General features: G+C 44.4%; 1 protein-coding gene across 1 annotated transcript; it reads left to right on the top strand.

Moving 5' to 3' along the window:
• Positions 1 to 9537: 9537 nt before the first annotated feature.
• On the top strand, positions 9538 to 25529 carry LOC120052968 (zinc finger protein 606-like). The gene is made up of 5 exons (XM_039000217.1): positions 9538 to 10536; positions 10736 to 10828; positions 12488 to 12665; positions 22946 to 23057; positions 23298 to 25529. The coding sequence occupies exons 2-5, from the start codon at positions 10737 to 10739 to the stop codon at positions 24260 to 24262; spliced, it is 1347 nt and encodes a 448-aa protein (XP_038856145.1). The 5' UTR covers positions 9538 to 10536; position 10736; the 3' UTR covers positions 24263 to 25529.
• Positions 25530 to 25762: the final 233 nt, after the last annotated feature.

Raw genomic sequence — 25762 nt, 5'->3', positions numbered from 1 at the left:
CCCTTTTTTTGCCATCAGAACAGATTCAATTCATTGGGGCATGGACTCTGCAAGGTGTCGTAAGCGTTCCACAGGGATACTGGCCCATGTAGACTCCAATGCTTCCCACAGTTGTGCTGCCAAGTTGGCTGGATGTCCTTTGGGTGGTGGACCATTCTTGATACACATGGGAAACTGTTGAGCGTGAAAAACCCAGCAGCGTTGCAGTTCTTGACACAAACCAGTGTGCCTGGTAACTACTACCATACCCCATTCAAAGGCACTTAAATATTCTGTCTTGCACATTCACCCTCTTAATGGCACACATACACAATCCATGTCTCAATTGTCTCTATAGGCTTAAAAACCCTTCTTTAACCTGTCTCCTCCCCTTCATCTACACTGATTGAAGTGGATTTAACAGGTGACTTAATTAAGGGATCATAGCTTTCAACTGGATTCACCTGGTCAGTCTATGTCATGGAAAGAGCAGGTGTTCCTAATGTTTTGTACACCACATAATCTCCTGTTTCTGCCTCAAGCTTCAGAAACAGGAGATGGCTCCTACCCTATTAACAGTTCCGGCTAGTGCAAGGCCCACGATTTACATAATACAGTACACAATACAGTTTAAATTACAATACAAAATGTATCAAAATGGCTGTGTCTTCACAGTCCCTGTTGTGCCGTAAGGTGTTCTTTTATCTGTTTTTTAAAAATCTGTGTTTGTTGCTAGCTTGAGTTACCAGGGGTGGCCGAGAGTTCCATGTAGTCATGGCTCTATTTAATACTGTGTGTTTCCCAGCCTCTGTTCTGGACCTAGGGACTGTGAAGACACCTCTGATTGCATGTCTTGTGTTGTACCGATTAGTGTCCGACCTGTGTGCCAACTGCTTGAACAAACAGTTTAGTACCTTCAACACCTCGCACAAAGACCAATAGTGATGCAGTCAATCTCTCCTCAACTTTGAGCCAGGAGAGATTGACAAGCATGTTACTGACATTCACCCTCTGTGTACATCTAAGTGCAATACGTGCTTCCCGACCAACTGCAATTCATCTATGTCCCTCTTTGCCGCACATGACCTCACAACTGGCAGTAGTCCAGGTGCGACAAAACTAGGACCTGTCTGGTAGACGCAGATATCAAGAAAGCAGAGCAACACCTTATTATGGACAGACCTCTTCCCATTTTAGCAACCATTGAGTCTATATGCTTTGATCTTGGCAGCTGCTGGTTACACCCAGCAGTTTAGTCTCCTTAACTTGCTCAATCACCACATTATTCAATAATAGATCTAAATGAGGTTTAGCGTTGAGTGAGGAATTTGTCCCAAAAAGAAATGATTTTAGATGTTGTGATATTTAGCACCAGCCTATTGCTTGTTACCCATTATAAAACTGTCTGGAGCTCTATGTTAAGGGTGTCAGTTATTTATTTTACTGTCGTAGCCGACAAGTATACTCTTGAGTTTTCAGCGTACATAAACACACAGGCTTCATTCAAAGTCAGTGGAAGGTTATTATTGAAAACAATGGCCCAAGCCGACTGCCATGCGGTACACCACACTCAACCAAATTTGCATAAGAGAGGTTGCCATTAAAGAAAACCATCTGTGTTCTATTAGATAGGTAACTCTCAATCCATGATAAGGTAGAGGATGCAAATCCAAAACACCTACGTTTTTTCAGAAATAGGTTATGGTCAATGATATCAAAAGCTGCACTAAGTCTAACAAAACAGCTCCCACAATCTTCTATTCATTTGTTTCAGTTAATCATCAGTGCCGAGCATTTTGAGTGCCCTTCCTTGTAAGTATGCTGAAAGTCTGTTGCTAATTTGTTTTCTGTTGCTAATAACTTTGTATTTGGTTTAAAGAAATCTAAAAGCTTGGTAAGCACTGGTAACAGGATGATTGGTCGGCTGTTTAAACCATTAAAGGGTGCTTTGCTATTCTTGGGCAATGGAATGACCTTTACCTCCCTCCAGGCCTGAGGGCACACACCGTCTTCTAGGCTTAAATTGAAGATGTTGCAAACAGGAGTCGCAATGTATTCCACTACCAACCTCAGCAATTTCCCATCCAGGTTGACGGTACCAGGTGGCTTGTCTTTATTATATTATAGATAGCAACACCTTTTTCACCTCTTCCACACCCATTTTGCTGAACTCAAAACTACAGTGCTTGTCTTTCATTATTTGGTCCGTTAAGCATGAATATGAAGGCTCAGCATTTGTTGTTTGCATGTCATCCCTAACTTTATCTTGTCAACAAAAAAGTTAGCTCATGGGTCCCCCACGAATACAGACAGGGTCAGGATCTTCCAGCGCCGACAGAGATGGCCGCCTCGCTTCGCGTTCCTAGGAAACTATGCAGTATTTTGTTTTTTTTAGGTGTTATTTCTTACATTGTTACCCCAGGAAATCTTAGGTTTTATTACATACAGTCGGGAGGAACTATTGGATATAAGAGCAAAGTCAACTCACCAACATTACCAACATTACGACCAGGAATACGACTTTCCCGAAGCGGATCCTCTGTTTGGCCCACCACCCAGGACAATGGATCGGATCCCAGCCGGCGACCCAAAACAATGGCGCCGCAGAAGGGTCAGACGGAGCGGTCTTCTGGTCAGGCTCTGTAGACGGGCACATCGCGCACCGCTCCCGAGCATACTAATCGCCAATGTCCAGTCTCTTGACAACAAGGTAGACGAAATCCGAGCAAGGGTTGCCTTCCAGAGAGACATCAGAGACTGTAACGTTCTTTGTTTACGGAAACATGGCTCACTCAAGACACGCTATCGGAGTCGGTACAGCCACCTGGTTTCTTCACGCATCGCGCCGACAGAAACAAGCATCTCTCTGGTAAGAAGAAGGGTGGGGGTGTATGCCTTATGATTAACGAGACGTGGTGTGATCATAACAACATACAGGAACTCAAGTCCTTTTGTTCACCTGACTTAGAATTCCTTACAATCAAATGCCGACCGCATTATCTACCAAGAGAATTCTCTTCGATCATAATCACAGTCGTGTATATTCCCCCCCAAGCAGGCACATCGCCGGCCCTGAAAGAACTTCATTCAACTCTATGTAAACTAGAAACCACATATCCTGAGGCTGCATTTATTGTAGCTGGGGATTTTAACCAGGCTAATCTGAAAACAAGGCTCCCTAAATTCTATCAGCATATCGATTGTGCAACCCGGGCTGGCAAAACCCTGGATCATTGTTATTCTAACTTCCGCGACGCATATAAGGCCCTCCCCCGCCCTCCTTTCGGAAAAGCTGACCACGACTCCATTTTCTTGCTCCCAGCCCATAGACAGAAACTAAAACAGGAAGCACCCGCGCTCAGGTCTGTTCAACGCTGGTCCGACCAATCGGATTCCACACTTCAAGATTGCTTCGATCACGTGGACTGGGATATGTTCCGCATAGCGTCGAACAACAACATTGATGAATACGCTGATTCGGTGAGCGAATTTATTAGCAAGTGCATCGGTGATGTTGTACCCACAGCGTCTATTAAAACATTCCCCAACCAGAAACCTTGGATTGATGGCAGCATTCGGGCAAAATTGAAAGCGCGAACCACTGCTTTTAATCAGGGAAATGTGACCGGAAACATGACCGAATACAAACAGTGTAGCTATTCCCTCCGCAAGGCAATCAAACAAGCTAAGCGTCAGTATAGAGACAAAGTAGAGTCGCAATTCAACGGCTCAGACACAAGAGGTATGTGGCAGGGTCTACAGTCAATCACGGACTACAGAAGAAAAACCAGCCCCGTCGCGGACCACGATGTCTTGCTCCCAGACAGACTAAACAACTTCTTTGTTCGCTTTGAGGACAATACAGTGCCACTGACACGGCCCACTACCAAAACCTGCGGGCTCTCCTTCACTGCAGCCAACGTGAGTAAAACATTTAAACGTGTTAACCCTCGCAAGGCTGCAGGCCCAGACGGCATCCCCAGCCGCATCCTCAGAGCATGCGCAGACCAGCTGGCTGGTGTGTTTACGGACATATTCAATCAATCCTTATCCCAGTCTGCTGTTCCCACATGCTTCAAGAGGGCCACCATTGTTCCTGTTCCCAAGAAAGCTAAGGTAACTGAGCTAAATAACTACTGCCCCGTAGCACTCAATTCCGTCATCATGAAGTGCTTTGAGAGACTAGTCAAGGACCATATCACCTCCACCCTACCTGACACCCTAGACCCAATCCAATTTGCTTTTCGCCCCAATAGGTCCACAGACGACGCAATCACACTGCACACTGCCCTAACCCATCTGGACAAGAGGAATACCTATGTAAGAATGCTGTTCATCGACTACAGCTCAGCATTTAACACCATAGTACCCTCCAAACTTGTCATTAAGCTCGAGACCCTGGGTCTCGACCCCGCCCTGTGCAATTGGGTCCTGGACTTCCTGATGGGCCGGCCCCAGGTGGTGATGGTAGGTAACAACATCTCCACCCCGCTGATCCTCAACACTGGGGCCCCACAAGGGTGCGTTCTCAGCCCTCTCCTGTACTCCCTGTTCACCCACGACTGCGTGGCCATGCACGCCTCCAACTCAATCATCAAGTTTGCAGACGACACTACAGTGGTAGGCTTGATTACCAACAACGATGAGACGGCCTACAGGGAGGAGGTGAGGGCCCTCGGAGTGTGGTGTCAGGAAAATAACCTCACACTCAATGTCAACAAAACAAAGGAGATGATCGTGGACTTCAGGAAACAGCAGAGGGAGCAGCCCCCTATCCACATCGATGGGACAGTAGTGGAGAGGGTGGGAAGTTTTAAGTTCCTCGGCGTACACATCACGGACAAACTGAAATGGTCCACCCACACCGACAGCGTGGTGAAGAAGGCGCAGCAGCACCTTTTCAACCTCAGGAGTCTGAAGAAATTTGGCTTGTCACCTAAAACACTCACAAACTTTTACAGATGCACAATCGAGAGCATCCTGTCGGGCTGTATCACCGCCTGGTAATGCAACTGCTCCACCCATAACCGTAAGGCTCTCCAGAGGGTAGTGAGGTCTGCACAACGCATCACCGGGGGCAAACTACCTGCCCTCCAGGACACCTACACCACCCGATGTCACAGGAAGGCCAAAAAGATCATCAAGGACAACAACCACCCGAGCCACTGCCTGTTCACCCCGCTATCATCCAGAAGGCGAGGTCAGTACAGGTGCATCAAAGCGGGGACCGAGAGACTGAAAAACAGCTTCTATCTCAAGGCCATCAGGCTGCTGCCAACATACTGACTCAACTCTAGCCACTTTAATAATAGAAAAATTGATGTAATAAATCTATCACTAGCCACTTTAAACAATGACACTGTATATAATGTTTACATACCCTACATTACTCATCTCATATGTATATACTGTACTCTATACCATCTACTGCATCTTGCCTATGCCGTTCGGCCATCACTCATTCATATATTTTTATGTACATATTCTTATTCTTTCCTTTACACTTGTGTGTATAAGGTAAGTGTTGTGAAATTGTTAGGTTAGATTACTTGTTAGATATTACTGCATGGTCGGAACTAGAAGCACAAGCATTTCGCTACACTCGCATTAACATCTGCTAACCATGTGTATGTTACAAATAAAGTTTGATTTGATTTGGCGTTCACCACGAGAGGTACAGTGCCTTCAGTAAGTATTCTTCATACCCCTTGACTTATTCCACATTTTGTTGTGAGCCTGAATTCAAAAGGGTTAAATACATTTGTTTTCTCACCCATCTACAGACAATACCCCATAATGACAATGTGAAAACATGTTTTTTAGAAATTTGTGCGCATTACTTGAAAATTAAATACAGAAATATCTCAAGTATTTACACCCCTGAGTCAATACTTTGTATAAGCACTGTTGGCAGTGATTAAAGCTGTGAGTCTTTCTGGGTAAGTCTTTAAGAGCTTTCCACACCTGGATTGTGCAACATTTGCCCATTATTCTTTTCAAAATTCTTTAAGCTCTGTCAAATTGGTTGCTGATCATTTTCAGGTCTTGCCATAGATTTCTAAAAACCTGTTTTTGCTTTGTCATTATGGGGTATTACGTGTAGATTGATGAGTGGAAAATTTTAGAATAAGGCTGTAACATAACATGTGGAAAAAGGGGTCTGAATACTTTCCGAATGCACTGTATATGGTTGGTATTTACAGTTTTTATTTTCTGCCCAGCACAAACACCATGTTCAACTATTCATGGTCAACAATTTAGACCACAATTAGTTGAACGAGGTGTTAGTGAAAGGCTGGAACAGAATGTGTAAACTCCTGTCATATGTACAAAAAACCTGGGTTCGATCCCAGGCTGTGACCGGGAGTCCCATAGGGTGGCAGACAATTGGCCCAGCGTCGTCCGGTTTAGGGAAGGGTTTGGCCAGGCGCTCTAGTGACTCCTTGTGGCGGGCCAGGTGCCTGCAGGCTGACGACGGTCGTCAGATGAACAGTGTTTCCTCCGACACATTGGTGTAGCTGGCTTCCGGGTTAAGCAAGCAGGTATTAAGAAGCACGTATTGGCAATGTTTGGAGGACGCTTGACTCGACCTTTGCCTCTCCCGAGCACATTGGGGAGTTGCAGCAATAAGACAAGATCGTAATCGCGAAATTGGGTAGAAAAAGGGGGTAAAAAATGCATAATAACTAAGGGCTGTGTTTTGTGTGGGCTTAACCTGGCATTACGTATTGATAACTGTGTACAGTGCCTTCGGGAAAGTATTCAGACCCATTGACTTTTCCCACATTTTGTTACGTTACAGCCTTATTCTAAAACTGATAAAAAAATATATCCTCAGCGATCAACACACAAGACCCTATAATGACAAAGCAAAAACATTTTTTTTTTTTTTGCAAATGTATTTAAAAAAAAAACAGAAATACTTTATATAATTATTCAGACCCTTTGCTATGACACACGAAATTGAGCTCAGGTGCATCCTGTTTCCATTGATCATCCTTAAGATGTTTCTTAAACTTGATTTGAGTCCACATGTGGTAAATTCAATTGATTGGACATGATTTGGAAAGGCACACACCTGTCTATATAAGGTCCCACAGTTGACAGTGCATTCTAGAGCAAAAACAAAGCCATGAGGTTGAAGGAGTTGTCCATAGAGCTCCGAGACAGGATTGTGTCGATGCACAGATCTGGGGAAGGGTACCAAAAAATATCTGCAGCATTGAAGGTCCCCAAATACACAGTGTCCTCCATCATTCTTAACTGGAAGAAGTTTGGAGCCATCAAGACTCTTCCTAGAGCTGGCCGCCAGGACAAACTGAGCAATCGGGGGAGAAGGGCCTTGGTTAGGGAGGTGACCAAGAACCCGATGGTCACTCTGACAGAGCTCTAGAGTTCCTCTGTGGAGATGGGAGAAACTTCCAGATGGACAACCATCTCTGCAGCACTTCACCAATCAGGCCTTTATGGTAGAGTGACCATACGGAAGCCACTTCTCAATAAAAGGCACATGACAGCCCACTTGGAGTTTGCCAAAAGGCACCTAAAGATTATCTGGTCTGATGAAACCAAGATTGAACTCTTTGGCCTGAATGCCAAGCGTCACTTCTGGAGGAAACCTGGCACGATCCCTACGGTGAAGCATGGTGGTGGTGGCAGCATCATGCTGTGGTGATGTTTTTCAGTAGCAGGGAAGACTAGTCAGGATTGAGGCAAAGATGAACGGAGCAAAGTACAGAGAGATACTTGATGAAAACCTGCTCCAGAGCGGCCCAGGACCTCAAACTGGGGCAAAGGTTCACACTCCAACAGGACAATGACCCTAAGCACACAGCCAAGACAATGCAGGAGTGGCTTCGGGACAAGTCTCTGAATGTCATTGAGTGGCCCAGCCTGAGCCTGGACTTGAACACTATCAAACATCTCTGAAGAGACCTGAAAATAGCTTTGCAGAAAGGCTCCTCATCCAACCTGACAGAGCTTGAGAGGATCTGCAGAGAAGAATGGGAGAAACTCCCCAAATACAGGTGTGCCAAGGTTGTAGCGTCATACCCAAGAAGACTCGAGGCTGTAATCACTGCCAAATGTGCTTCAACAAAGTACTGAATAAAGGGACTGAATACTTATGTAAATATTATATTTCAGTTTATTTTGTTTTCTAAATTAGCAATATTTTCACATTTTTGTTGTTGTTGCTTTGTCGTTATGTGTAGATTGTTGAGGGAAAAATAATAAATAATTTTAGAATAAGGCTGTAACCTAACAAAATGTGGAAAAACTCGGACAAGGTGACTTTTATCAATATATTCGCCTGTATTTAACCCCAACAAATGAAATGCTAATCGGCTGCTAATGTGGCTATCATAAAAAACTAAAAATGTCATGATGATCTGGACGAGACTGCAGAATCGAGGCAAAAGTAAGATTCTCTGCATTAACTATCCAATGTTAGCTAAATGTAGTAATGAATAAATTGGCTACATTTCTTAATTTACCTGTTAGCAAAGGTGCCAGCTAGATATGACGTTCAGGAGCTTGCAGAGATTTGTAGTCTTGCATGATGTCTACTTTGATGCTAATTAGCATTTTAAATCTTAGAGTAAATAGAGCTGAATATTGATCAAATTCACCTTGTCCGAGAGAATTACATAGTTATCAAAAAGTCACACCAGGGTAAAGCTACACAAAACACAGCCCTTAATGTAAGTGTTTCTAAAATCCCCTATGGTAAAAATTAATGGTGGAAAAACGATTGGAACCATTTCCGTGTTTGACCGCTAGGTTTTAAGGGTATTATGACACCGCCACCACAGATAGAACAATGATTCAGATGTTTCACCAGATGTTTCACCAGATGTTTCACCAGATGTTTCACCAGATGTTTCACCAGATGTTTCACCAGATGTTTCACCAGATGTTTCACCAGATGTTTCACCAGATGTTTCACCAGATGTTTCACCAGATGTATTAATATGAAGCATCCGGTTGGCGTTTCCACTCACTACCAAATATGGTGATGAGAGGAAGCCCGGTGGCCAGAAGTGGGAGAAGACGGAGCAAAATGGATTTTCCAGCAAATTTTCTCATCACATTTGATCTCCATACAGTTTTCTGTTTCCAAAACTAGAATTTGTAACAAACAGAGTGGATTGCGTTTTGTAGACTTTACTCTTTGCCAAAGTTTTAAAAACAATTGCTTTGTTTAGAATGAGTTATTGCACGAGCGCACTTCAGACTAGGCGTTCCCTAACGGAAATATGCAAATATATGCTAGAACGCACCAATAGGATCTCACTAGCTTGTGCTTGGCTCTGCCCACCTCCTGCTTGTTCTGCCCGCTATGATTAATTTGCTCCCATTGGAAACGACAGGCTCTATTCAATCTTGGGTTAGTTATACAAATATTGGTCTCCACTGTGGGGCTCTATGGGTGTAGGGTTAGTTGGTTGGGACATTTTCTTTCCTTTCCCCCATTTTTTTTTTGTATCACGTGTAATGGACTCACACTCCAGTCCAATTGGTGGCGGTAATGCACCTTTTTGGTTGCCAACCGCCATTTAAAAACCAGATAAGTATTGACGTAAACATGACCAAGAACAATTTTCTCGTTAGGGTTTTTATTTAGACATTAACACTATGGAACTCAAAATATTACGAATTTAACTGCTCAGCATCACATACTTATGCCTCTTTAAATCGCGTTGGAGACAGGACTTGGTTGATATATGTTATCTATGTAACTCTAGCTTGCTAGTTGTTAGCAAACAATGGCCATGGTTTTTCACACTCAAATAGCCTCCATTATGGAGGTGCTAGCGAATGCAGCCGTGGCAGAGGTCTGTAAACTCGTAGACGACGACTATGCAGTGTTTCGTTTGGAAATAACTCATAGCCAGAAAGAAAACAGGGTTTTGCGGAGGAAACTACAGCTACTGGAGCTGAAGGTGTCACGGGAGCGCGCAGAGAGGACAACGCGAGAGCGCGCACACTCCAGTCGTCCCAGTAGTGTCAAGATTCTTGACCGATACAGAGGAATGGAAAGAGGTACATTTTGCAGAAGGCCGAGGCAGCGGGGCCCCCTCTGCACATGTGTGACTAGATGTGTTAACCAGAATTGGGTCTTGGACAGTTTGTGAATCGTTTGCAATAATTCCCCTGATTACTTAGCTATATTGCACAAAGACACACTCATATTCTAACCAGATTCTTGATTTACTGCATTTACTATTATTTACTCATTAAAAACAATATGATGAATGGAACATAATCAATCAATCAATAAATAGTGTATCAAGAAGTTATGCAAAGTGTAATTTTACATCCTGGCCAATTCTAGACTGTCAAAACTGTCAATATTGTACAATATAGCGTTCAGTGTTGACAGTACTTAACCTAACCACCTATTTTCCCCCAATAACTCTCTCGAGTGAAGGACATCTCACTGGAGGCCACAGGAGCTTTGTGAAGCCAGCGGGACGTAATACATGGAGAGATGACCAACCAATCACTGTTGATGAGGGGAGTGGAACCTCAACCCAGCACTTTATTGTGATAGAGGTTAGTGTAACAGTACATCAAATGTGGTCAGTTCATTTCAGAAAGGCTCCCCTCAGCTATTCACTTGCTTACATCCTCATACATTCACTTGCGTACATCCTCATTTATCTGCCATAGAGGAGTTTGTGAGACTTCCCTACGACATTGTTATCCAATTCTACTCATGTACTGGTAATAACCTCTCCTCTTCTTGTGTCAGGATGCAGATACAGAGGCTGCAAGTCCTGGAGGATCGTCGCTGGTCAAGCAGGAGAGGACTGAAGAAGAGGACCCACGACACAGCATCACAGAGGTCAGTGGCACGCCGAACGCCATCCTAATGTCAGAGACATCTAACGGTAACACACAGGCTCTTGAGCACAGGATCTGACCACAGATCAGACCCAGAGGGGCTGGGCAGACTGGGCTGTCTTCCTGCTCCCGGCTCAGAGTATTTACTGGTATTTCACCAGAGCCAAAGGGCTGTTAATTCTTGTGTAGATGGTGATGCGTTACACACTGGAGGTGATGATCTGTCTTGTTCTTACGCTACAGAGATGGACCCTGGCAACATATCTTTGGGTTTAGAGACACAGATTGATCTGTCTAGAGAGGACTGGAACCAGTACAGTGGTAGTGTATACTCTGAAGGGTGCCTAGATAAGAAAGGTGAAGTTATAGTGGTAGATAAAGTGGAGGGTGACATTCCTTTCACATGGAATGCAGATAGTCACCTAGGAGACAGACACTCACAGGACAGAGACTTCTTAGATTACATGAAAAGCTTAGAGACAAATCCAAATCAGATCACAACCCAGTGTCCATGTCGATGGGGCCTTCCAATTCACACAGCCTTTTCGATCAGGTATTGAACTCAAATGACAGGGCTAGAGCCCAGGTTCAGGGAGGGGAAGACACATCGGGCGGTAGTAAAGAGAAACGGTTCCTCTGCATGTTCTGTAACAAAGGCTTTAGCTGCCTCCAGAAGGTGGTTCCACACGGGATAAATCCTTCAGTAGTACCCAGTGTCACATGCACTTCGCCCAGGCAGGCAACCTGAAGAGGCACCAGAGGGTCCACACGGGGGAAATCCTACACTGGCCCCCATTGTGAGAAGAGGTTCTCCCACCAGCACCATCTGAAGATCCACCTGAAGGTCCACACGGGAGAGAGGCCGTTCGCCTGTACACACTGTGGGAAGAGGTTCTCAGAGAGGAGCTACCTCAGGATACACCAGCAGAAAAACCATTCCACTGAATTCGTTCCTGATATTTAGAATAAACCATTAAAGACAAATATACATTTTTATTGTTGTCAGCAGAAAATATCCACAGATACATTTGGAATAACAAGACTAACAGATTTCAGTGTTCAATATTCCCGGGTATAATATTGCATCCAGGCACTGTGTGATATATAAGGCATATATAACCCTAAAAAGTACGTTACATATTGTTTGTACTGTGTAACAATATGATGTTCACAAATGCGTATTTAATTACTTTCATTCAAGTACTTACATTTTTTTTCAAGACACTTTTAATGAGAAAATTAATGCAGTTCATCAAGTTCATGCTGATTTTTATGGTGTATTTTTATTATTGTGTAATTTAAAACTTGTTTATGTTTATAAAAAACACAAAATGGGACTTTTTATTCTAAGACTTTCATTGAGACTTTCTTTAGTACACATCACATCCGATCTCACCCTATTCTGCATACACCCAACAGCGCTTTATAACCATTATAGACTTACTAAATATATCTATAAAAACCCACACACGAACAAACACCTACTGTACATGTCAGAATAGTTTAGTTGGCTTTGTTAGACTTTTGACTAATATTTACCCACACCATCATATTTATGTCCACCATGATGAATTTAACAACAATTACATCATTTTGTAACTACAGTATAGGACTCAAACGTAGTGTGTGTACGTACCTGAGGGAGTGTAATCTGTATCAGCTGTCTCTTCCAGGAGGAGGAGGGTCCAAAGGGGCTGCTAGTGAAGGAGGAGGGGTGTGAGGAGGGTCTGGGGAACACTGAGGGGACCATGGTCATAGATGACAACCAGACTACACCTCTTCCTGAACCCGCAGAGGAACAAGCTGAGCAGCACAGGACCACACACAGTCTCACTGAGGTGAGTCCACTGTGAACTACTGTCTGTTTGGCATTAGGTCAGGGCCCGTATCCACAAAGCCTCTCAGAGTAGGAGTGCTGACCAGGTGGGGGCCTGATCCTAGATCAGTACTCTTACTCTTAGAAGTCTTGTGAGTAGAAAATTGGTCGTAAGTGCTGAGACGAGAGACATGTTACTCCTACTCTTATGGTTAAAAAAAAAGCTATGCAGGAAGCCTCTTTAGTCATAAGAGTCCCACCTACTTGACAGATACTTTTGGTCATGTAGTGTAAGTGGCCACCTGATCGTCGAACATCTCATTTCAAAATCATGGGTATTAATATGGCGTTGGTCCCCCCTTTGCTGCTATAACAGCCTCCACTCTTCTGGGAAGGCTTTCCACTGGATGTTGGAACATTGCTACGGGGACATGCTTCCATTCAGCCACAATATCATTAGTGAGGTCAGGCACTGATGTTGGGCGATTAGTCCTGGCTCGCAGTCGGCGGTCCAAGTTTATTATTTTAACCATTATTTAACCAGGTAGGCTAGTTGAGAACAAGTTCTCATTTGCAACTGCGACCTGGCCAAGATAAATCATAGCAGTTTGACACATACAACAACACAGAGTTACACATGGAATAAACAAAACATACAGTAAATAATACAGTAGGGAAAAAAAGTCTATATACTGTGAGTGCAAATGAGGTAAGATAAGGGAGTTAAGGCAATAAATAGGCCATGGTAGCGAAGTAATTACAATATAGCAATTAAACACTGGAATGATAGATGTGCAAGTAGAGATACTGGGGTGCAAACGAGCAAGATAAATAAATAAATACAGTATGGGGATGAGGTAGTTGGATGGGCTGTTTACAAATGGGCTATGTACAGGTGCAGTGATCTGTGAGCTGCTCTGACAGCTGGTGCTTAAAGCTAGTGAGGGAGATATGAGTCTCCAGCTTCAGTGCTTTTTGCAGTTCGTTCCAGTCATTGGCAGCAGAGAACTGGAAGGAGAGGCGGCCAAAGGAGGAATTGGCTTTGGGGGTGACCAGTGAGATATACCTGCTGGAGTGCGTGCTACGAGTGGGTGCTGCTATGGTGACCAGTGAGCTGAGATAAGGCGGGGCTTTACCTAGCAGAGACTTGTAGATGACCTGGAGCCAGTGGGTTTGGCGACGAGTATGAAGCGAGGGCCAGCCAACGAGAGCATACAGGTCGCAGTGGTGGGTAGTATATGGGGCTTTGGTGACATAATGGATGGCACTGTGATAGACTGAATCCAATTTGTTGAGTAGAGTGTTGGAGGCTATTTTATAAATGACATCGCCGAAGTCGAGGATCGGTAGGATGGTCAGTTTTACGAGGGTATGTTTGGCAGCATGAGTGAAGGATACTTTGTTGCGAAATAGGAAGCCGATTCTAGATTTAATTTTGGATTGGAGATGCTTTATGTGAGTCTGGAAGGAGAGTTTACAGTCTAACCAGGCACCTAGGTATTTGTAGTTATCCACATATTCTAAGTCGGAGCCGTCCAGAGTAGTGATGCTGGACGGGCGGGCAGGTGCGGGCAGTGATCGGTTGAAGAGCATGCATTTAGTTTTACTTGCATTTAAGAGCAGTTGGAGGCCACGGAAGGAGAGTTTTATGGCATTGAAGCTCGTCTGGGGGTTAGTTAACACAGTGTCCAAAGAAGGGCCAGAAGTATACAGAATGGTGTCGTCTGCGTAGAGGTGGATCAGAGAATCACCAGCAGCAAGAGCGACATAATTGATGTATACAAAGAAGAGAGTCGGCCCGAGAATTGAACCCTGTGGCAACCCCATAGAGACTGCCAGAGGTCCGGACAACAGGGCCTCCGATTTGACACACTGAACTCTATCAGAGAAGTAGTTGGTGCTCCAGGCGAGGCAATCATTTGGGAAACCAAGGCTGTTGAGTCTGCTAATAAGAATGTGGTGATTGACAGAGTCGAAAGCCTTGGCCAGGTCGATGAATACGGCTGCACAGTAATGTCTCTTATCGATGGCGGTTATGATATCATTTAGGACCTTGAGCGTGGCTGAGGTGCACCCATGACCAGCTCTGAAACAAAATTGCATAGCGGAGAAGGTACGGTGGGATTCAAAATGGTCGGTAATCTGTTTGTTAACTTGGCTTTTGATGGCCTTAGAAAGGCAGGGTAGGATGGATATAGGTCTGTAGCAGTTTGGGTCTAGGGTGTCTCCCCCTTTGAAGAGGAGGATGACCGCGGCAGCTTTCCAATCTTTGGGAATCTCAGATGATACGAAAGAGAGGTTGAACAGACTAGTGATAGGGGTTGCAACAATTTCGGCAGATCATTTTAGAAAGAGAGGTTCCAGATTGTCTAGCCCGGCTGATTTGCAGGGATCCAGATTTTGCAGCTCTTTCAGAACATTAGCTATCTGGATTTGGGTGAAGGGGAAATGGGGGAGGCTTGGGCGAGTTGCTGTGGGGGGTGCAGGACTGTTGACCGGGGTAGAGGTAGCCAGGTGGAAAGCATGGCCAGCTGTAGAAAAATGCTTATTGAAATTCTCAATTATAGTGGATTTATTGGTGGTGGCCGTGTTTCCTAGCCTCAGTGCAGTGGGCAGCTGGGAGGAGGTGCTCGTGGACTTTAGTGTCCCAGAACGTTTTTGAGTTTGTGCTACAGGATGCAAATTTCTGCTTGAAAAAGCTTGGCTTAGCTTTCTTAACTGCCTGTTTATTTAGGTTCCTAACTTCCCTGAAAAGTTGCATATCACGGGGGCTATTCAATGCTATTGCAGAATGCCACAGGATGTTTTTGTGCTGGTCAAGGGCAGTCAGGTCTGGAGAGAACCAAGGGTTATATATTTTCCTGGTTCAAATTTTTTTGAAACGGGGCATGCTTATTTAAGATGGTGAGGAAGGCATTTTTAAAGAATGACCAGGCATCCTCTACTGACGGGATGAGGTCAATATCCTTCCAGGATACCCGGGCCAGGTCGATTAGAAAGGCCTGCTCGCTGAAGTGTTTTAGGGAGCGTTTGACAGTGATGAGGGGTGGTCGTTTGACCGCGGACCCATTACGGATGCAGACAATGAGGCAGTGATCGCTGAGATCTTGGTTGAAAACAGCAGAGGTGTATTTGGAGGGCAAGTTGGTTAGGATGATATCTATGAGGGTGCCCGTGTTTATGGATTTGGGGTTGTACCTGGTGGGTTCATTGATAATTTGTGTGAGATTGAGGGCATCAAGCTTAGATTGTAGGATAGCCGGGGTGTTAAGCATGTCCCAGTTTAGGTCACCTAGCAGCATGAGCGCTGAAGATAGATGGGGGGCAATCAGTTCACATATGGTGTCCAGGGCACAGCTGGGGGCAGAGGGTGGTCTATAGCAAGCGGCAACGGTGAGAGACTTGTTTCTGGAAAGGTGGATTTTTAAAAGTAGAAGCTCGAATTGTTTGGGTACAGACCTGGATAGTAAGACAGAACTCTGCAGGCTATCTCTGCAGTAGATTGCAACACCGCCCCCTTTGGCAGTTCTATCTTGTCGGAAAATGTTATAGTTAGGGATGGAAATTTCAGGGGTTTTGGTAGTCTTCCTGAGCCAGGATTCAGACACAGCTAGGACATCCGGGTTGGCAGAGTGTGCTAGGCCAGTGAATAAAACAAACTTAGAGAGGAGGCTTCTAATGTTAACATGCATGAAACCAAGGCTTTTACGGTTACAGAAGTCAACAAAAGAGAGCGCCTGGGGAGTGTAGCTAGGCACTGCAGGGCCGGGATTAACCTCCACATCACCAGAGGAACAGAGGAGGAGTAGGATAAGGGTACGGTTAAAGGCTAAAAGAACTGGTCGCCTAGTACGTTCGGAACAGAGAGTAAAAGGAGCAGATTTCTGGGCACGGTAGAGTAGATTCAAGGCATAATGTACAGACAAAGGTATGGTAGGATGTGAATACAGTGGGGGTAAACCTGTGCATAGAGTGACGATGAAAGAGATTTTGTCTCTAGAAATATCATTTAAACCAGGTGATGTCATCGCATGTGTGGTAGGTGGAACTAAAGTGTTAAATAAGGCGTATTGAGCAGGGCTAGAGGCTCTACAGTGAAATAAGGCAATAAATACTAACCAAAACAGCAATGGACAAGGCGTATTGACGTTAGCGAGAGGCATGCGTAGCCGAGTGAATCAAAGGAGTCCAGTGAGTGGCTTCAGGCAGCTAGCAAGTTAGCAGAAAGGCCTTGGAGGGACGTCGCGACGGACAAAAGTCTGTTGTGGCCCCCTCGTGCTATTACGTCGGCAGACAGATCAGCAGGGCTCCGTGTGGTAAACCAGGCCAATTGGCAAAATAGGTATGGTGGCCAAAGAATTTGTCCGATGGGCCTCTTAAGCTAACAGTCCGATGTGTTCTAGACAGCTAGCAGGCCGCGGCTAGCAGGCTAACGGATGGGCATTCAGGGGACGACGCGACGGCAGAGCCAGTTGAGAAAACCCTCTCGGGCAAATCACGTCGGTGGTCCAGTCGTGATGGGTCGGCGGGGGTCCGGGCCAGTTGGCAAAATAGGTATTGTAGCCCAGGGAGTAGCTGATGGGCCTCTTTGGCTAGCCGGGAGATGGGCCTGGCAGGGCTAGCTCCAGGCTAATTGGTTCTTGCTTCGGGACAGGAACGTTAGCCAGGAGTGGCCACTCGGATAGCAGCTAGCTAGCTGCGATGATCCATGTGAAGAAAAAAAAAGAAGAAAAGGTTCAGAGCTTGTGGTAGGAATCCAGAGATATGGAGAAAAGTAAGTCCGATTTGCTCTGGTTTGAGTCGTGCTGTGCAGACTGGCGAAAGTTGTTCGTGCTAGAGGTAGCTGATGACCGCTAGCAGTGGCTAGCTGACTACTAGCTAGTAGCTAGTTAGCTGGCTCGCTTCTGTTGGGGTTCCGGTTCAGAAGACTTCCGATACTTCCGGTTCAGCTGACTTCCGGTTCAGAAGAATTCATCCCAAAGGTGTTCGCTGGGGTTGAAGTCAGGGCTCTGTGCAGGCCAGTCAAGTTCTTCCACACCGATCTCGACAAACCATTTCTGTATGGACCTTGCTTTGTGCACCGGGGAATTGTCAGGCTGAAACAGGAAAGGGCCTTCCCTAAACTGTTGTCACAAAGTTGGAAGGTCAGAATCGTCGAGATTCTTTCTATGCTATAGCATTAAGATTTCCCTTCACTGGAACTGAGAGGCTTAGTCCAAACCATGAAAATCAGCCCTACACCATCATTCCTCCTCCACCAAACTTTAAAGTTGGCACTATGCATTTGGGCAGGTAGCCTTCTCCTGGCATTTGTCGGACTGCCAGATGGTGAAGCATGATTCATCACTCCAGAGAATGCGTTTCCACTGCTCCAGAGTCCAATGGCGATGAGCTTTACACAACTCCAGCAGACGCTTGGCATTGCGCATGGTGATCTTAGACTTGTGTGTGGCTGCTCGGCCATGGAAACCCATTTCATGAAGCTCCAGACGAACAGTTGTTGTGCTGACGTTGCTTCCAGAGGATGTTTGGAACTCTGTAGTGAGTGTTGCAACTGAGGACAGACTATTTTTACGCGCTACACGCTTCAAGCACTCGGCGGCCCGTTCTCTGAGCTTGTGTGACCTACCGCTTTGCGGCCGAGCCACTGTTGCTCCTAGACATTTTCACAATAACAGCACTTACAGTTGACCAGGGCAGAAATTTGATGAACTGACTTGTTAGAAAGGTGGCATCCTATGACGGCGCCACGTTGACAGTCACTGAGCACTTCAGTAAGACCATTCTACTGCCAATTTTTCTCTATGGAGATTGCATGGCTGTGTGCTTGATTTTATACACCTGTCAGCAAATAGTCTGTCCTCCTCCTTTTTTGTATATAAACAGTGCTATCAGAAAATATTAAGACCCCTTGACTTTTTCCAAATTTTGTTAAGTTACAGCCTTATCCTAAAATTAATTAAAAATAAATAAATGCTCATCAATCTACACACAATACTTTACTCAGACCCTTTACTCAGTACTTTGTTGAAGCACCTTTGGCAGCAGCGATTACAGCCTTTAGTCTTCTTGGGTCTGACTCAACAAGCTTGGCACACCTGTATCTCCCATTCTTCTCTGCAGATCCTCTCAAGCTCTGTCAGGTTGGATGGGGAGCGTTGCCGCACAACTTTTTCAGGCCTCTCCAGAGATGTTCGTTCGGGTTCAAGTCTGGGCTCTGGTTGGGGCACTCAATGACATTCAGAGACTTGTCCCGAAGCCACTCCTGCGTTTTCTTGGCTTTGTGCTTAGGGTCGTTGTCCTATTGGAAGGTGAACCTTTGCCCCAGTTTGAGGTCCTGAGCGCTCTGGAGCAGGTTTTCATCAAGGATCTTTCTGTACTTTGCTCTGTTCATCTTTCCCTCGATCCTGACGAGTGTCCCAGTCCCTGCCGCTGAAAAACATCCCACAGCATGATGCTGCCACCATCATGCTTCACTGTAGGGATGGTGTCAGGTTTCTTCCAGATGTGACGCTTGGTATTCAGGCCAAAGAGTTCAATCTTTGTTTCCTCAGACCAGAGAATCTTGTTTCTCATGGTCTGAGAGTCTTTAGATGCCTTTTGGCAAACTCCAAGCGGGCTGTCATGTGCCTTTTTTACTGAGAAGTGGGTTCAGTCTGGCCACTCTACCATAAAGGCCTGCTTGGTGGAGTGCTGCAGAGATGGTTGTCCTTCTGGAAGGTTCTCCCATCTCCACAGAGGAACTCTGGAGCTCTGTCAGTGACCATCAGGTTCTTGGTCACCTCCCTGACCAAGGCCCTTCTCCCCCGATTGCTCAGTTTGGCCGGTCGGACAGCTCTAGGAAGAGTCTTGGTGGTTTCAAACTTGTTCCATTTAAGAATGATGGAGGCCACTGTGGAGATCTTCAATGCTGCAGAATTGTTTTGGTACCCTTCCCCAGATCTGTGCCTCGACACAATCCTGTCTCGAAGCTCTACGGACAATTCCTTCGACCTCATGGCTTGATTTTTGCTCTGACATGCACTGTCAACTGGTGGGACCTTATATAGACAGGTGTGTGCCTTTTCAAAATCATGTCCAATCAAAAAGGCATTCCCCATTTAGGTATATTTTTTAACAACGTGATATTGGGCTCCAAAGGGATATCTTGAAATAGCATGATGTAGGTTACTTAAATAAGGGAGTTTGCCCTATTTCACATGATATGCCTAAATTCTTATAACCACATATGTTATTCTTTATTAGCCTGTTTTTGAATTATTATTTAAGTAACCTACATCATGCTATTTCAAGATATCCCTTTGGAGCCCAATATCACGTTGTTAAAAAATATACCTAAATGGGGAATGCCTTTTTTAACTTGTGCAATTGAAGGCATCTAGGGCCTATGTTAACTTTGTGTTCAATGAGAATTATAGATCTTTCAAACGTTTTATGCAACACTATCGGCAAGTGATTTGATGCCAACTGAGCCTATGCGAGTTGTTAAACAGGAGTGAAGAGTGTGTTCATATAACGGTATAATTATAAAAATTCTGCTTCAACTATCAGGTTATGCATGCTAACATATTTGCCAAGAATTAAGAGTAGGCAAATTGATTGTGTCAGGCAAAAATGATATCAAACGTTTTATCATTGCAACATGAGTAAAATAAACTCAAAAGTTTCTCAGCTAGTTATCACGACAGTTTGAGTTACTGCAAAGGAAAGATGATGATGCTCATTAACATTGTTGCAAATGATGGGGTATAAACTATCGCAATGAGGCATCGCCAGCTTTGAACGCTATAGCACGCTTCAGACTACAACGGTGAATGTAACTTTACGTCAAATGTTGCAATGGTAAAACGTTTTATATAACTTTCACCTGACACGATAACTTTGCCTTCTCTTATTTTTTTCCTAATGTTGGTGTAACGGATGTGAAATGGCTAGCTAGTTAGCGGGTACGCGCTAATAGCGTTTCAATCGGTTACGTCACTTGCTCTGAGACTTGAAGTAGGGTTTCCCCTTGCTCTGCAAGGGCCGCGGCTTTTGTGGAGCGATCGGTAACGACGCTTCGTGGGTGGCTGTTGTTGATGTGTGCAGAGGGTCCCTGGTTCGCGCCCGTGTCGGGGCGAGGGGACGTACTAAAGTTATACTGTTACATTGATGCTGTTGACCCGGATCACTGGTTGCTGCGGAAAAGGAGGAGGTCGAAAGGGGGGTGAGTGTAACGGATGTGAAATGGCTAGCTAGTTAGCGGGTACGCGCTAATAGCGTTTCAATCGGTTACATCACTTGCTCTGAGACTTGAAGTAGGGTTTCCCCTTGCTCTGCAAGGGCCGCGGCTTTTGTGGAGAGATGGGTAACGACGCTTCGTGGGTGTCAGTTGTTGATGTGTGCAGAAAGTCCCTGGTTCGCGCCCGGGTCGGGGCGATTCTGATATTTTTTATAATGTGATAGGCATATTGCACTGAATCATATAGTATGGTTGTTAAAAGTAGAATTTGGATAGCTATTATATCAACACACGCGTACTCCCGTTCAACAACTCTCTAAATTACTTTTGGCACGGTAGGCTAGGCATCAACTCGATAATGTTGCTTAAAACGTATGAAAGGTCTATCATTAATCACCAAACCGTAGGCCCTAGATGCTGTCAATTGCTTATAAATCAATTGCCCAACTCATAACTTGAAATAACATGATGTATGTCAATTCAATAATCAAAAGAAATGTTTTATTATTTATTAGCCTTGTGGTTATAAGTATTTAGGCGTATCATGTGACTTAGGCCTCATGTAAAATCATTGTCAAAAGCGCAAAAGATAGCCTACTGTTGCATGTAGATCTGTACTGAACAAAAATATAAACACAGCATGTAAATTGTTTGTCCCATGTTTCATGAGCTAAAATTAAAGATCCTAGAAATTTTCCATATGCACAAAAAACTTTTTTCTCTTAAATGTTGTGCACAAATTAGTTTACATCCCTGTTAGTGAGCATTTCTCCCTTGCCAAGATAATCCATCCACCTGAAAGGTATGGCATATCAAGAAGCTTATTAAACAGCATGTTCATTACACAGGTGCACCTTGTGCTGGGGACAATAAAAAGGCCCTATCTCTAAAATGTGCAGCATTGTCAAACGACACAATGCAACAGATGTCTAAAGTTTTGAGAGAGCGTGCAATTGGCATGCTGACTGCAGGAATGTCCACCAGAGCTGTTGCCAGAGAACTGAATGGGAATTTCTCTACAATAACTCGCCTCAAACGTATTTTTAGAGAATTTGGCAGTACGTCCAACTGGCGTCACAACCACAGACGATGTGTATGGCGTCATGTGGGCGAGATGTTTGCTGATGTCAATGTTGTGAACAGAGTGCCCCATGGTGGGGTTATGGTATTGGCAGGCATAAGCTACGGACGATTAACACAATTGCATTTTGTCGATGGCAATTTGAATGCACAGAGATACCGTGACGAGATCCTGAGGCTTATTGTCGTGCCGTTTATCCTCCACCATCACCTCATGTTTCAGCATGATAATGCACAGCCCCATGTCACAAGTATCTGTACACAATTCTTGGAATCTGAAAATGTCCCTGTTTTTCCATGGCTTGCATACTCCCATTGAGCATGTTTGGGATGCTCTGGTTCGACGTATACAACAGCGTGTTTCAGTTCCCGCCAAAATCCAGCAACTTTACACAGCCATTGAAGAGTGGGACAACATTCCACAGGCTACACTCAACAGCTTGATCAACTCTGTGAAGGAGATGTGTACATTTTTTTTAAATGTTGCATATTGCTTTTTTTTTTGTTCAATGTAGATTATTTATGGGTTGATCATATAGAAATATCAAAACATTCTTTGAACTCCAAAACAATTGCATGGGGTACAGGAGCCACTGACTCTGCCTTTTCTTATAATCAAGACACTTGCTGGTAACTCTTAATCGGTTAGGACAACTCATGAGGGGTCCTAAATATCTGTCGACTAGAAGAGGCTTCACGCATAGCTTTTATTTTTAGCCATAAGAGTAGTAGTAAAATGTCTCTCTTCTCAGCACTTACGACCAAATTTCTAGTCTGAGACGCTTTGTGGATACAAGCCCTGATCTTGATTCATTTTGTCTTAAGTGTGGGACCATGCCTTTGAATTAGCAAACCAATAAAGAATGTCAAGTGATCAAATCAACTAGCACGTTTGCATAGTATTCATAGCAATCACTAATTTTCTAATCAGAAGATGCCCCAAAGCAGGGTGCTCATATCAGATTTCTTGATCCAAACCTTTCACTCTGTATCTCTTACAGTCAGTAGACATGGAGGATGGGAAGTCTGATCTGCTGCTGGTCAAAGAGGAGACGATAGAGGACGGACCAGAGAGCATTGATCTGCTGAGTGGACTAAAGATGGGGGAGCAAGGTAAGAGAGAAATACATATAGCCTACATACTAATAGTAATAGATCTTCAGTGGGAATAGTGATGCACCTGGCTATTATTATTTATTTATTTTCTTCATTAATAAAATTAAATCAATACAACCCTATGTTTACATACAAAACACACATAATGTATGAACTTGACCAAGTAATTGAGTCAAACTCCCTATGTAGTTTTCTCTGCCATGTTTTTAAGATCTATTTTCTAACCTCTTCCTGCAGGTGGGTGGCTGGAGGCTAACAGAGGAGACTGGGTGGCCATCTTGGATTCCCAGACCCAGACGGGTACAGTCAATGGCCCGGGGGACGACATCACTGAGCAGGCCAGGACCAGAGGCGACATAGTGGAGGTCAGTGGATGGGACAGCGTCTTCAACTCTGGGCTGGGGAACAACAATGTTAACCAGAAACAGACTGTCGAACACAAAACAACAGCTGAATTTAGTCTCCATGACAACAGACTGGCTGAGACCAGGACGAGGCGTAGATTTTGTCTGCGTGGACGGGGAGGTTTCGGTATGCGGCTGGAGAGAGAAGAGACTGACTCGGCTAGCGATGCTCCGTCCTGCTCCTATAGTTGTGAGTCAGAGAGACTGATGGCACCTCAGGTTAATAACCCCTTAACAGGTGCTGCCTTCAGCCTGCCTTCTATAGGCTCTATCAACTGGAACATGGACCCTGCGACAACACAGACACTCCCTGGCCTTCATCCTCCTCACACTCTCCTTATGTTAAATCAGACCTCAGACAATGCCAGTTCCTCAACACTAAATGGCTACACAAGCCCATTGACAAATGACAGTAGTACAGATGGAATCAGTAAAGGTGGCGGCGCCAAAGAGAAGCGCTTCCCGTGTTCGTTCTGTGGGAAAGCCTTCCGTTTGCCCAAACAGGTGGAGATCCACCAGAGGATGCACACAGGGGAGAAACCATTCGGCTGCCACCTGTGCCGGGCCAGTTTTTCAGACTCGTCCAACTTGAAGAGGCACCAGAGGGTCCACACAGGGGAGAAACCCTACAGCTGTCCCCAGTGTGAGAAGAGGTTCTCCCGCCAGCACCATATGAAGATGCACCTGAAAGTCCACACGGGAGAGAGACCATTCGCCTGTACACACTGTGGGAAGAGGTTCTCAGAGAGGAGCTATCTCAGGATACACCAGCAGAAAATGCACACAGCCCATGTATAGTGATATGTAATGTAGTATTAGTTAGTTTGTAGTTAATTCTGTTGGTTTTGGATGTAGTAGGGAACTGGATGAGAACTGAAGAAAGAATGAGTATGATGAGACAGAGAAGATCAGGGGTTATCAACAGGATTTGGGGGATTTTAGTTTTTTAGTTGTGGTCATTTTGCAGTGTACAAATTCTAATTATTCCCCCCCCCAACCATTCACTCCGACAAAGATTCAGCCCGTGGCTGAATCTAGTTGCTTACCCCTGGAGTAGATGATATGGTGATGGTTGGTGTCTGCTAAAATGCTTCACTGATGAATGGGACAACCTTGTCCGGTTGTTTTGATGCTGGTGTTTTATAATGAGAAAATTATAATGCCTTAATTCATGTTTACTTATACTAATCATGAGAATGGGGTGAAACTCCTGGACATCAGTTGTGATAGTCCATTCCATAATGTCCATTTTACTTTGACCTGTCCTGTTTTTAGGATATGTATCTTTGTTAACATGACAGCTCATTTTTTATTTTAATTGAGCGCCATTTAGGTTAGGCTATTTGATCGGAGAAACCTGCATGATGTAAAAAGTGTCCGTCTCATTACATTGTCATACATTTTATCACCATTCTGTAAACTACAGAAAAGGCAACGTACTCTTTCTACAATATCCTATATCTGCTACATGATTTGTTAGTTCATTTTTTGGACTGAACGTTGGTTGAGCGCTGCAGAGATGCATCTTTCCAACATCACCCTGGAGAGGCACGCTGGGAATGAACAAGCAACATATTTTGCGCCCCTGCCTTTGACATAGTGGGCACTGCTTATCAAAGTGTGGCATCACCGCTCACCTAAAAGCCCATATACCACTGGTTGATAGAAATTGTCATTGTTTTGGGGCAGAATTATGAGGTTTTATGTGTTGGTATTGGAGGTGTGTCTTGGTCAGTTTAGCTCAGAAAATGCCGCCTTCGTCAATCTGCCGCCATGGGCGGCCCCCTAATCCTGCCTAATGAGTGGGCAGGCCATGCCTATAGCATATCATAATTGCATCAATGAATTATATATCAATGGTTATAACAAACTCTGAACACCGTAACACCAAAATGGATGCAGAGGACATGACAAATAAACTCAAAAGGGGGGAATATTTACAGGTTGCTCAGGAGGTAAAGGGAAAGTGGAATAAATGTGACTAGTTATGGAAAATACTGGAGATCAAAAAGGAGGTAAGGAGGCAGCACTGCGTGTATATTATGTGTAATAAAGTATATGCATACCAGAGAGTATGTTGTAATGTTTTTTTGCAAGCCTTAATTACAGCAAAGTCTAAAAACAGTCAAATTAATTTGTGAATGCAATTTTCGAAATGGAACGGTTTATTTATTGTTTAAGCTAATTATTCAAGACTTGCTTTATTTTATTTTAAAATGCTTGATTGCATTTCAAATCATGAATGACTCATGTGATGACATGAATGAATGAATGATTGATTGATACAGTAGCCTATAG

This window comes from Salvelinus namaycush, chromosome 8, assembly GCF_016432855.1.
Source record: "Salvelinus namaycush isolate Seneca chromosome 8, SaNama_1.0, whole genome shotgun sequence".
NCBI lineage: Eukaryota > Metazoa > Chordata > Actinopteri > Salmoniformes > Salmonidae > Salvelinus > Salvelinus namaycush.
This window is presented reverse-complemented; position numbering and strand designations above follow the sequence as displayed.

Bases quoted from the DNA above. Each gene is read 5' to 3' on its own strand.
- LOC120052968 (XM_039000217.1), top strand. From the start codon at position 10,737: ATGCAGATACAGAGGCTGCAAGTCCTGGAGGATCGTCGCTGGTCAAGC. The intron at 12,666-22,945 runs GTGAGTCCACTG...TATCTCTTACAG, and splicing joins CCACACACAGTCTCACTGAG to TCAGTAGACATGGAGGATGG. The intron at 23,058-23,297 runs GTAAGAGAGAAA...CTCTTCCTGCAG, and splicing joins ACTAAAGATGGGGGAGCAAG to GTGGGTGGCTGGAGGCTAAC.